At 40.4% G+C, this 13,219-nt stretch overlaps 1 protein-coding gene across 1 annotated transcript in view; it reads left to right on the forward strand.

The window, feature by feature from the left end:
• VWC2L (von Willebrand factor C domain containing 2 like) overlaps nt 1-6,729 on the forward strand; it is a 168,079-nt gene extending 161,350 nt beyond the window's left edge. Inside the window, exon 4 of the mRNA XM_046019467.1 lies at nt 4,929-6,729. Within this exon, the coding sequence (XP_045875423.1) occupies nt 4,929-5,077 (149 nt within the window). The 3' untranslated portion in view covers nt 5,078-6,729. The remainder of the gene's footprint in view (nt 1-4,928) is intronic.
• Nucleotides 6,730-13,219: the final 6,490 nt, after the last annotated feature.

Below are 13,219 nucleotides of genomic sequence, written 5' to 3' on the forward strand. Positions count from 1 at the left end.
TCTTTTTCTATGTAGTTTCTATGTATCCTTTAATGCAGGAAATTTCAGGGCTCAGCAAGAAGAACTTTAAAGCCTGAGCAAATCTGCTCAGTTCTTACAACCGCAAATATGACATCTATTTTCTCCTGATTTCTTCGATTACTGAAGCTGGAAGAGATCACTCCAAATGCTCTCCCTCTGATCCCCATAGTCTATGCAGATGCCTCATAAGATGTCTCTGCAAGGCTGAAGTGGGAAGATGGGAAAACATCCTGCCGGAAAGACAGAGCTGCAGGCTCCTCATGGCCACCTCACCAGAGAAGCTCTGCTTTTACATATTTCATATATTGCTCTCCTTTAAAAGATCTCTCTTGAATAATTTCCGTTATGAAAAAGAAAAGGTTCACAAACCTCTTTCTATTGTATAAGTGTGCAAATTTAGTACTTAAAGATGCACAGAATAATAGAGAAAATTATGTTTCATGAAAAAAATTTTTTAGGGTGTAGAAGTATCCCTAGTCTGCTTTTCCTTCTTCCCTCCTTGCTCCAATTCCCAGTAAATATTTGAATTGCCTTTCCAGTTTTATTGCATTTCCAAAAATACAAATCCTTTCTGAGACAAGACCATATTGGGTTCCATTAGTATTTGGGTTATGCAGTGCTCACTGAAGGTCACATAGATAATCACAGAACCATGACTTGAACCAGGACTCCTGAGTCATAGTTCGCTTTCAATCTGCTTCTCATTCAGTGTACTTCTAGTACCAGTGGGAATTTTGCTGCTTCCCACAGGAAAACCAAAGCCTCACTATCCAAGAATCCTCTCCAAGGGAAATTTCTTCTAGTTGTTAGATGAATTGTGTTTTCTGAAGATTGTAAGACTACACAATATAAAACCAATTAATCTGATAAAGATCTATAGAAAAACGGTCTCACTTCTATTTAGCCATCAAGATTCTTAACCCAGCATGCATCCTTAATACTAAAACCAACTGGACTTCTAAATTTTGATCAGAAGCTCAGGATCTGGGCAATGGAAGTCAGCAATGCACTCGTCGGCATCTGCCTCTTTTTGTGGGCAATTAAAAGTATTCTATAGATTAGAGAAATTTGAGTTCATATCCCATTGATGTCACTTCCTAGACATGTGATCTCAGGCAAGCTATTTTCTATCTCTGAGGCTCAGAGATAGACTTGTAAACCATGTAAGGAGCACAAAGGTTGAGAATGTGCACCTTATGTGGCTAATTGGAAAGACTAAATGAGACATACTCTTGGCACGAAGTAAGTGCTCAGAAAATTACTGTTATGTTACTATTAATTGAAAATATTTCTATACCAATATTTTAGGACTAAGCCTGATATATATGTAAACCCTGATGTATTACTTCAGAAAATAATTTTGCTTCCGTTATATAACTAGCTAGTTCATACTATTTAATTTAGTTAAATAAGGATACACAGAGTTTTTAATATGTGCCAAACACAATATTAGGCCTGGACCATAAGAAATGACAGATATTCAGGTCGTATTTTTAGGGAGTTGGCAATTTCAAACATACCAGACAGATGACACCTCCTGTGTTCTTAAAGATGTCTAAGAGAAGAGATCTCACCCTACAGTGTCTACTTGTTCTCGTTTCTCTGAGATTCATGTGTGTGTGTGTGTGTGTGTGTGTGTGTGTGTGTGCGTGTGTTTCTAATTCCTTGAGAATCAATGTATCTCCCTCTCCTCTTATTTTAGGTGTCAGAAGAAAGAAGAGTTGGTCACCATTCTTCACATAATAAGCCTTAATTCTCTGAGAGTTATTGAGTTATTCCTCTGTCTTCCCTTTCAAAATTAAATAATCCTTATCCTTTTAACCTTTTCTCACACTTCCTCTTTGCCAGCCTTCAGTTTAATCATTTCACTCTTCCCCTCTAAGGACCTCTTCAAGTCTTTCGCACTGAATATGTTGTTTTTGCCATTGAGTTTTGCATTGAGTTTACTCTTCTAAGCAACTTATCTTTCCACACAAACCAAGAAAAAAAAGCATCTCCCAAAGGAAAAAAAAAAAAAAAAGGAATAGATAGAAGGATAGATCTCCTGTGGAAGGAATGCACATGGAACACTCACACTCTCAAAGCCCAAATAATATTTGTCGTCACCACTATTGAGAGGGAAGGGAAAAAACTAGAACAGTTTCTAAATAGGGCCAACCATTCTGCCTGACAATTATCTAAATTACTTTTAAGCAGGTAAGACTATTAACCACAAACTTAAGGCTTCAGTTAACCTGAAACTCTCAGAAGGGTGCTAATAAAATTACTGTTAATGAGATCAAACAGGAATTTTGGATTCTGTAAAATATCTCTGGCCGCCAAGTCGGCCATTGATGTGGTTATGTTATTTACAGGCAGTGACTCTGTTCAATCCTGGCAAAGTGCAAAGGATCTTTCCTTGCATTCTGTCAGTCAGTATAAATTAATACTTTCTGAGCTGAGAAAGCAGGAAATTCTAAGGGGCTCTTAAGACATGATTTAGAGAGGCTGATCAAATATATACTGATCATAGTATAACACCAACACATGCAGAAAGGAACAGGTAGGAAAATTAGAGCACTAGTAAAATCTCTCTCAAGACATGCACAGTGACTTGTCAGCAATCTTTCACAAAGATCTTTCCCTGCTTTTTCTCTTGTTGTGGTATTGAGATAAACCTGCCCACTGTGAGCCAGCAGAATGACCCCTCTTACACACGTAAACACACACTTAAGATTCTGCAGACAAGTCTCCAAATCCCCTCAAGAAACTGAGAAAACTCTTCAGTAGATCACATTCTGCCTGTTTCAGGGACTTCTTTGTTTTGGAACCACTGTTTAGAAATCATTTTTTTCCTTCCCCCATCTGTTAAGGAAAAAAAGTATACAACCAGGTGAAAAGAGTTAATGAGAATCTAGGTAGAGAGAGAAACTACTGCTTCCCCGGGGGTGGCTCCAGGCAAACAGGTGGTAGCAGTCATGGAGTTTGACTTCCCAAGCTAGTTTGGCTCTGTCCAGATTCTGGCTGGCCTAAAACTGGCTGGGCTGAGAGAGGTCTGTCAACAACAGCTATGAGACAACCAACTACATTTTTTTTTTTTTAAAGATTTTATTTATTTATTTGACAGAGAGAGATACAAGTAGGCAGAGAGGCAGGCAGAGAGAGTGAGAGGGAAGCAGGCTCCCTGCCGAGCAGAGAGCCCGATGCGGGACTCGATCTCAGGACCCCGAGATCATGACCTGAGCTGAAGGCAGCGGCTTAAACCACTGAGCCACCCAGGCGCCCCCAACCAACTACATTTTGAAAAAGGCTCCTTATCAAGTTCTCTGCAGATTCCCTTTTTTTTCTAGGTCCAGAACAAATTAATGATTTCATGTGAAATCTTTCCAGGAAGATGTAGCCCCAGAGACCGTTCAACCTATGAAACAATGACTTAAATTCTAAAAGAGTGATCCTTAAGTAATCAGCAGTTAAGATGGCCAGGAGCTTATAATCACAGCATCATAGAAAGAAGCACCATCCTGGGTGAGAGCAGACAGTTTTCTAGCTGTTTAATTGTCAGTGATGACCCATTATATGCCTCTTAGTCTTGCAGGTTGGTTCTCCATGAGAACCAGGCACAGGTACACACCCTGGGATGTCTGGCCACCAAATGAAAGAAAGGCATATGTACACAAAGGCCATTGGCAAGTGTATCCACAATTGAAGTCTGGGAGCGCTAAAGCAACAGAAGATTAAAATCCTAGCATATTAAATAGATTTGTGTGAACGCATTATAACTTCATAGTTGCCATTTTTATACAAGTTTTCAATTATGAAGTGGAACTACAAATCACCCCTGATTTCATTTATTTGATGGTAAAGATAATCTAGTAAATTCTTATCAAGCAGTAAGAAAGTGAAAGTAGAGCACTGAAATTGATGTATGTTACTTTGTAGTGGTTATGGAAAGTAGCCAGTAATGCTGGGTTGATAAATCATGAGTAGACAGAATTCCCTCTCTTTATCCAAATATGTACTTCAGAGACTTGAGCAATTTGCACCACCCCACTGCACCTTGGGAAGCAATTTTTATTCCATTTGATTTTGAGAAATAATATCACCAATACCGAATACCAGCATTTGCAGATTGGGAAGAAAGGGAAGGTAAGGGAAAGGAGAGAAAGAGAAGTGAAAAACTAACACGGGTGAATTTTTAAAATATTCACCTATACTGAGCAGGTGACATTTTCAGTAAAGCTTTTCTCAATCTGAAAAAGAAAAATAAAATTCCTGCTGACTTTCAAAAGCCAACCATTTAGGTCATTCTTTAAAAAAAAAAAGATAGCCAGCAGATTAAAGGAGCTCCATTTATAAAAATCAAATGAACCTCTAACAAAGACTGTTTGGGACATGAATAAATCATCTGGTCATGAATTATTTATTGTTATCAAGAAACAAGCTGGGGATTCCAGGAACTGGGCTTTGAGGAGGTGCTGAAGCCAGGCAATGAGCAAGTTCATTGTCACCTACCCACCACGGGAAGTGAGAGGACAGGCCACAGGGTACCATCATCTGATGCAGACCATGTTAGACTCCCACTTGAGTTTCAGAGGCTGCTTCAGCAACATTTACACCCCAGAGGATAAAGCAAATAGAGTTTGATCCACAGAATCATACTTCAGAAAACTGCAAGTACTCAGTAACAGACAATAAGAAGGGTTTTTGTGCACTGGATCTTTTTTTTTTTTTTTAATACACATAGGGAATATGAGGTGTGTGCAAAAGAGTAGTAGAGATGGCTAGAAAATACCTTAGTAATAAACTGTGGCGAGTAATCTGACCTACTCATTCCTGGCTTTGGGGGTTGGCTTTTTTACTGGGGTCGAGAAGAGAAAAAGGGAGCCTCTGAGATTTCATCAACTAATCAACGTATATGTGTGTTCCAGGTCCAAACTGCTTTGCAGGAACAACAATAATCCCGGCTGGCATTGAGGTGAAAGTGGATGAATGTAACATCTGTCACTGTCACAACGGGGACTGGTGGAAGCCTGCTCAGTGTTCAAAACGTGAATGCCAAGGCAAGCAGACTGTGTAGGACAATTTCCCAACCGAGGAGGAGTTCTTAGGAAAGGATGCTATGGCTTCTACACTGCACATGTTCGAAACAAAACAAAACAAACAAACTCCTGCCAGCTACAACAGGGTCACCAGCAAAACCTTTTAGGGTTGACAAAAGTGAATATTTTACTAAGAGGAAATTTCTCTCTTTCCCTCTTGCTATATAAAATATACATAGTATATAGCTATCGAAACCGCTTTTGTAATTATCCGTGCTTGATGGTGACTTGACCACTGGATTTCTGAAACTAAAAGGAAGAAACAGCCTCGTACAGGCTCCTTCTCTGGTGAGACCTCTAGCCTGCCAGCTCACCGTCCGCCAATTTGCTTCATTTCTATTCTTCTGTACATCATCACCCATGGCATTTTTCTCTTATAGAATTTCTTTTCGCATTTAGAATCTATGGGGCCAGATTTGACGGCACAGTTAAGTTTGGAGTGGTGTCATATAAGTTTTAGTAAAGGAATATCGGGGGTGAGGACCCTTTCTGACCAGGAAGGCACAAAAGCAACTGACCATCCCTCCCCTTGGGTGAAAGATACCCTGTAAGGTTCAGAAAACAAGAGCTACCTACAGCTGGACCCGCTGCTGGGGCAGGGCGGGGGGCCGGGGTTTTGGTGCAGTATGTGGGAGACCACAATTTAATACTTACAAACCACACATTTCAGACACAAAACCTTGAAACTGCCAATCAAAAACTAATATGTGAAGAACACCACGAGCTTGACTACGGCATCCAAAGGGAGCCAGGAATTCACAACTGTAGCATTAATCACCAGACTTTCTCATGATGCCGAATTTCAGTTCGGCTTGTAAGTCAACACTCTACACCCGCTCTGTCACCTGGCCCTCTCCATACCAGAACCAGGGTGAGTAGCCCCACTGTGAATCTGAATCCTTCTGGAAACTCCTGGCTTTTGAGTTCAGATCTGGCTGCAAGCCAGGAGTACCCACAGGCAGTTTTATGGTTTGGGACTGTGTTTGCCACGTTTTCGTAATGACCGCTCAGCCCTAGGTCTAAAACACAGATTCAGGACACTCTTTCCACCTCAAGTGCTGATTTAAATTCAAGATTAGGGTAGAGTGAGTCTTGCACAATACAATTCCATTTGTTGAACATTTTTTAAAATGTATATATTCGATACTGAACAATTAAAGTGAAACTTTGAAGCGTCTCAAGGTTGCCCTGGTAATGCTGCTCGTATAGTAACAGAACAATAAAATACACAGGGTATCTGATGCCACCTCGAGTCAAGATTCTTGAAACCACATGGTGTAGTTAGTTGCTTATTCCACTCTCCTGTCTTGAAAACCCTGGCGCAGACCTGGCAGGGTCCTTGAGGAAACTTTAAGGTTTTCTTCGTCACCGATGTTCTTTGCTTTTCCACTCCCAGCCTGGGCTTTGCCGTAGCTCTCATGATGTGCCGCATTCCAGAACAAGGTTTTTCAAGATGAATTTTGTTGACATTTGGACTAGACAATTCACTGTTGTGGTGGGGTGGGGGGAGCTGTCCCTCACATTTTTAGGATGTTTAGCAACATGGTTGGCCTCTATCCACTCAATGCCAATAGCAACACTCTTATTGTAACAACAGATTGTCTCCAGGCATTGCCAAATATCCCCAAGGAGTGGGGAAGGGACAAAACGTCACCTGGTTGAGAATGTGTGGTTTAGAATAATCAGTACAGATCGGTTTCTGCCAGGGTGGCATAGTGTGCAAGCTCTGGCTCAGCCCGTGGCTTTGGTGAGCCTCTAAGCCCTCTGGGACATGCACAATCTGCAGCCCCAAGGGAAAGAGGTCAGTCTTCTCCCAGTGGAGTGATGCTTCTGTTGCCATAGGTCCACTCTCAGGACACACTTCTTTAGTCTCATCAGCTGGGTTTTCATTTAAAATGGTCAGCCTCTCCTCCCTGGAAGCTCCTCCAGTCATCAAGAAAGAGTTGTCATTTCCAGAATTAACGTGTTGATGCCTTGGACCTGACACTTCTCACGTACACTGTGCTCGTGTGTGATACAAACAGCCATGCCGGGCCCCTCCGAGGAAGAACATCGCGCTGCCTTCTCTTAGAACACCAATTTGCAGCAAGGTTGGTGCCTTTTGTTGCCACCATGGATACATCACATAGACAGTCATGAATCATTCATGAACAATTCTGCATGATTTATTCCTGCACTCCAAAGTAAAGGCCTTCCATACTTCAGATTGCGTCTAGACAGATGTGTAGCATAGAGCTTTCTTTGCCCTGAGGTTGCCTAGTGCCAGCTTCAAAAATCCACTCTCTTGGAAAGAAATAATAATAATAAATGACAGGAACAAGGTTTGAAACCCAGAAAATATCATTAATAGAGCCATGTAGCATAGTACCCTATCTATTATTAAGGAGTTACTATGTCCTTTCTAGGAAACAGAGAGTGCAACTGGGGAGCCAGGGTTCAAACAATTTGCATTAAAGTCTTGGCACAGTGATAGTTGCAGCAAGAACTTACTAGAATGGAGTGTAATATCCATCAAGAAGCTCTTTTCAGAGAGCTTGCAGAATGAAGGCTGCTCCGTGGTCTCTGTTAACCAGCCAGAGAGAGGGATTTTTTTTTTTATCGTTGTTGTCGGATTTCCTTTTTCCTCTGAGTTTCACTACAAGCTGCTCCCTTTAAGACTTTGTAGCACTGACATTTTTCTCCCTTTAGGGAGAGATGAACCTATACTGTGACAGAATTTCTCATAAACCGATAAATATTTTACAACTTCCTTCTACCCAGGTCATTGAGAAATTCTTTCCAAACTCTGAACAACAGAGTTCTGGTCTCATCTGTTTTGCTTTCTTTTTTTTCTTTTGAAGGCTTTGTTTGCAGCCCTACTGTCCCCACTGTCTCCCATTCCTCCTTGTCTTTGGTTCTCTGCTTTAACTACAGCTTTGTTTAAATAAGGGATCAACATCCTGTTTGTCAGCTGATGCCTGTTTAAAACGATTCAGTTTCTAAAATCTTTGAAAAATGGTGTGCCTGAAAACTAGTGAGAAAAAAAAAAACACAACTAAACACTAAACTGTAAAAAGGGGATTCTAGCAACAATATTTGATGTGTAAAAGACTATATTATTAAAGAATTATTTTGTTAAATATAAAGTGTGTTAACCAGCAAACATTGTTTGTGGTATATTTTCCTTCCAAAATTCTCTCTCCTCTCTACCCTCATCATTTAATAACTAATCCTTAGTGACTTCGATCATCTGAAAATACATGTGTCATTAGAGCTATATTCAATTAGAGTAAAGCGTCAGCATTAACATTTTTCTGCACACATTTTCATTTTTCATAATGTAAGGTCGGGCTGACTTAGGGATTAGACAGGAAGTTCAAATAAACTAGGAATGAGAGTGTGTGATGGAAAAATGTTTTCTTAACCCTGCATCCATACATAATACTAATGATATTCTACAATTACTGGGTGCCTGCTCTGTTGGCTGGCCGTGTGCTGGGCACCAAACCCATAGTATCCTGTTCAAGCCACCCAGCACACCTGCCAGGGAAGGGTTCTTAGTATGGCTGCTTTGCTGATGAGGAAATCAGAACACAAAGAGGTTACGTGATTGGCCCAAGGTCATCTGTTCATGAGTGGCAACACAGGAATCTTGTATTGTAAATAAACACAAACATACGTAAAAATCAAGAAAATAATACGGTATAAGGAATGTCCATTTACCCATTGCCCAGACTCGTTAACAAGATTTTACATAATTCTTCAGCTATTTATTTTTCTTCCTCAGAGTATTTTGAAGATTTTGTTTATTTATTTTTAGAGAAAGTGAGAGAGAATATGAGCAAGGGGAGGGGCCGAGGAAGAGGGAGAATCTCAAGCAGACACTGAGCATGGACCTCCATGCAGGGCACCATCTCATGACCCAGAGATCATGACGTGAGCCGAAATCAAGAGTCAGACGCTTAACCAGATGAGCTACCCAGGCAGCACTTTCCTTGAATGTTTTAAAGCAAACATCAAGCATCATATCACTCCAGCCCTGTATCTCTTAAAAAAAAGGCTGGAGGGGGCAGTTTCTTTCCAAACCATGTTCATTGCCAAAGTCCAACAAAATCAAGAATTCCTTACTGTCATCTAATAATCAATCCATCTTAAAATTTCTTAGATTTTCTAAGCTGTGAGGGATGGGGGGACTTACATTATCTAAATCATCCATAATCTTCCATGTGGTTGATGTGCCTCCTAAGTTCAAAATGGGGCTTTCACCCTCCCCGCTGACCTCTGGGAACTCTGACAGAGTCGTGAGTTTGTCATTAGAGGGTGTGTGCTGGGAAAATTACTCTTTTAAAGCTTCATGTTCAACTTCCCCCTAGACGTTGAGCCCACTCAACGAACAGTAGGCAAGAGGCTTTCTGTCAAATGACCTCTGGAGGCAATGAAGTGCCTCAGAGCGAGAACTACTGTGGACACCCGCACCCAGGGGTCACTGCCTTCAATACACATGTAAGCTCTCTTTCAGGCATAAGAGCAAACTGTTATTTTTCTTCCCCTTGAGACAAACATCCTGCCCAACACAGAGTAGAACTGAGCAAAATTTTATAAATTACCATCATCTTCTGCCTTGTTGAAGGAAGAAAGAAAGGGAAAAGTCAAGCACTAAAAAATCGTCAGCATGGAGTCTCCACACATAGGTATACGCACCCGCATTCCACCAACCTTTTCTGAAAACAAGATTAGGTTTTTTCTTGCTTTACAATTTCCTGTGCATCCAATTCTCTACTCCCTGCGTCCCTTGCAAAGGGTTGTTTACAGTTCATTTCTGATTCGAGTTTCATGGGAGGGCACTTCAAAGCATAACAGAGAAAGCTATGAACTGTGATTAGAGTCGTGGGTTTGTCATTATTTGAGGGCTTACCACGTGGAGACTATTACTCTTTGAAAGAAAAGTACCTTCATGATTTTGAAAGACAAAAGCTCTGTCTGAGCCAGCAACCTCACCTATACCTTCTTACCATATTTGGAAGGGATTTATAACTTGAATTGGAATGACAGTCTTGTCAGGGAGCCTCACACTGTACTGCCTGGTGTGAATACCTGATTCTTCCTGACCAAACTCATACGTCCAGAAGACACATTGTTCTTTTAATGAACAGGTAAAACCAGTATCATCATGCCTTTCATAGAGTACAAATTAAATGAGTTGACTTTTAAGTACTCAAAATTTGTTTTATACTTCAAATATTGTCAGTTGTGGCAATGATTTGATGGCTTTCTTTTTAACTTTTGAAAATCCTGAACTCATAGTTCTTTGAAGCCCAAACTCTAACTTAATCCCAATACTTGGGATTAAGGTTGGTAGTTGGGACTTAATCCCAATTACCAACCTGGCTTTGAGTAGAAGCACTCTTAGGAAAGTGCTTTAAAAACTGAGTTATAGAACTTTCCCAATGAATACTTGTGTGAAGTGGGTGTTTAGGAAGGAATTTGGATGGGAAGTTTATCTTACCTTTTCTTGAGACCTTCCTGTGTGTCAGACACTTGTATTGACTACTTGATATGAGACAATGATTTATGTTCATTTATTCAACAGTCTTTATAACCATGAAATTATACACTGGTATTCCCATTTTGCAGACAGGAACACTGAGATTCGAAGAAGTTTTATGATTTTTCTCCAGTTCATACAATTAGAAACTAGGGGGTGGTAAGAATTAAACAGAATACAATCCATAAAAAAGCTTAGAATAGAGCATAGCACATAACAAGAGCATTATCAGGACTGGCAATAACATAAAAGGGATTTCATGAATAAAGTAACCTGGATTTGGTTCCTGTAGCTTGAGCACAAGTTGAACGGGCATTTAGGGGATGATACTGTAGCATAGGAAAATGAATAGGCTATTTGAAGTGTGACAAGCAGTCAGGTATAATGTGACTGAGGTTAGAGATAGAGGGATACGGTAAGAGATGTGTCCAGGAAGGAAACCCAATTGTTAGGCCCTGAAAGATCATGCTACAAAAATTGGATTTGGCTTTTATTGATCCTGTGCATTATATTTACAACAAAAAAGAAGATGAGATAGCCATATTGTGTCGTGGAGTAACAATTTTTACAGCAGTGTGAAGGATGGATTAGGGTCTGGAGAGAGGGAGGTGGGGGACACTAATGAGAGGCAATTACAAATGTCCAGGAAGGAGTAATGAGTATCTGATTCTATAGTCGTGAAGGTCGAACAAATCAGTTGAGGCAAAAGGATTTCATGGCAGGTCCAGTGGGGATTCGAGAATTAAAGTAGTCCATGTTGCTAGTTCAGGTGATCAGAAGGATATTGATGTTCAATAACCACCACCAATAATGTGGAACGCATGCTTTCCTTGGAGGGGTGAGCATATCATCTCATTTTAGGACTTGGGCATCAGAGGGTACTGGTAATATCAGGTATTGAGGATCAACCTTAGATATGCTTATCTTGAGGACAGCCCACTTTCTGTTTTATTTGCCAGTGCTGTTTTCATCTTGGTTTGAATAGCTAACATTGGAAGAGCCAAGGTTCTCCACTGGTCTTACATCTTATAGTAGTATTCTCGAAATGGATGTGAAAGATTAGAATGGCAAGAGACACAGAATTATTCTCCAGTTATAGGCAATATTACTCTTCCCATAGTGAAGCAATGTGCTTGTATATTGTGATACAAACTGTTTATAAATTTCTAACACCTCTCTCCACAGAATATAAAAATATTGGTTTCATGTTCATATTGGCATTCATCGGCATTCTAGAAATCAAAACAAGGGATTAATGTAGCTATCCACTGCAGCCTTCGCTGCTTGTGTGTTCACACACACACACACACACACCCAGGACGTAAAATTCAATGACAAGTTAGGTCCTGGGAAAGCCTTTTGATTTGAGATTTCCAAGGATGTCCACCCTGCTCCCATTACATTTTTCTTTGCCTGTGTTTGTTTTTTGGTTTCATGCCCTTTTTAATTAATCACAACATTGGGTCAGCCAGACCCATTAACTGCATTTCTCATTTAGACCTTTCAGAGATGCAGTTGCAGCCGCGATTTAATTTGTTGACCCATGATCGATAGCAATTAATAGCATCTCTTTAATCTTGTTGAAAGGTTGGTCTCTGGCTTCCAGTAGCTACCATCTCAAGGGAAAGGTATCCACACATGAAGGAGATTTAGCTCCTAGGCCATCGTTGCCTTCCACCGCCTACTTTTCTAGTGACTTAGGATGCATTTCAGAAGGCACCACTCTCTACGGCATTTTCAATTATCAGAAGAAAGTTCATCTGGGCTCCAAGATTCCTCTGCTGCAAGTTCATCATGTAAATGCTATGGACCAGGAACCCTAACGAAAATACTACACAGCACTGTTTAAATTCAGAATAGATTTGACTTTTTAAGGTGTATTATGTTAATAAAGCAGGTTTATCAAGGTTCCTGGGATTTCTCCATGTTGTCTTGTGGTGAACCCAATCACTGCCATTCAGTATTTTCCTCTTATCAGTCACAATAATTAAAGAGTTTGTTCATTTATTCAATAGGCAATGTTTCAACTAGGAAACTAGACATTTGTTAAAGCTGAATAAGGCATTTTTTCCAGTTTTAGGAGTTTATGGTCTGCTGAGGCAAAGAGCAAGGCAATTCCACAGTAACAGACAGGAAAGTGCTATGCTCCACGTATGAATAGGTACACTGAAAATATTGGCAAAAGGCAGTGCATCATCATGGCCTGTGGGAAGTCTTCTTAGGAGATGGAACTTGTAATATGAGTTTTAGAAGAGAAATAGACTGGATGAAGAATGAGGGAAGGAGCCAATGTCCACTTGCAGTATATAACGTGAAGTTTCTGCCGACAGCTCCAACCACGTAACTGCCCCATTTTGCTGATAATGAAATCCATCTAAATTGGTAAATATGTGTCTGGCACCAAACCAAGGGCTTTGAGCAAATGAGAAAAGCAACAATGGGCCACCTTCATACTGTGAAGGAATCACTTATTTGTCTTGGTGTCATTATCCCTCTTTCTCTATAGTCAGTTTGCTGGCCAGTGGAATTCCCTCTCCTCTATCCAATTTTGGGTACCCAGTACACTGCAGTTTATCAAAACTTATCCTTCCTTCTT

The sequence above is a fragment of the Meles meles genome, chromosome 9, assembly GCF_922984935.1.
Source record: "Meles meles chromosome 9, mMelMel3.1 paternal haplotype, whole genome shotgun sequence".
Classification (NCBI taxonomy): domain Eukaryota; kingdom Metazoa; phylum Chordata; class Mammalia; order Carnivora; family Mustelidae; genus Meles; species Meles meles.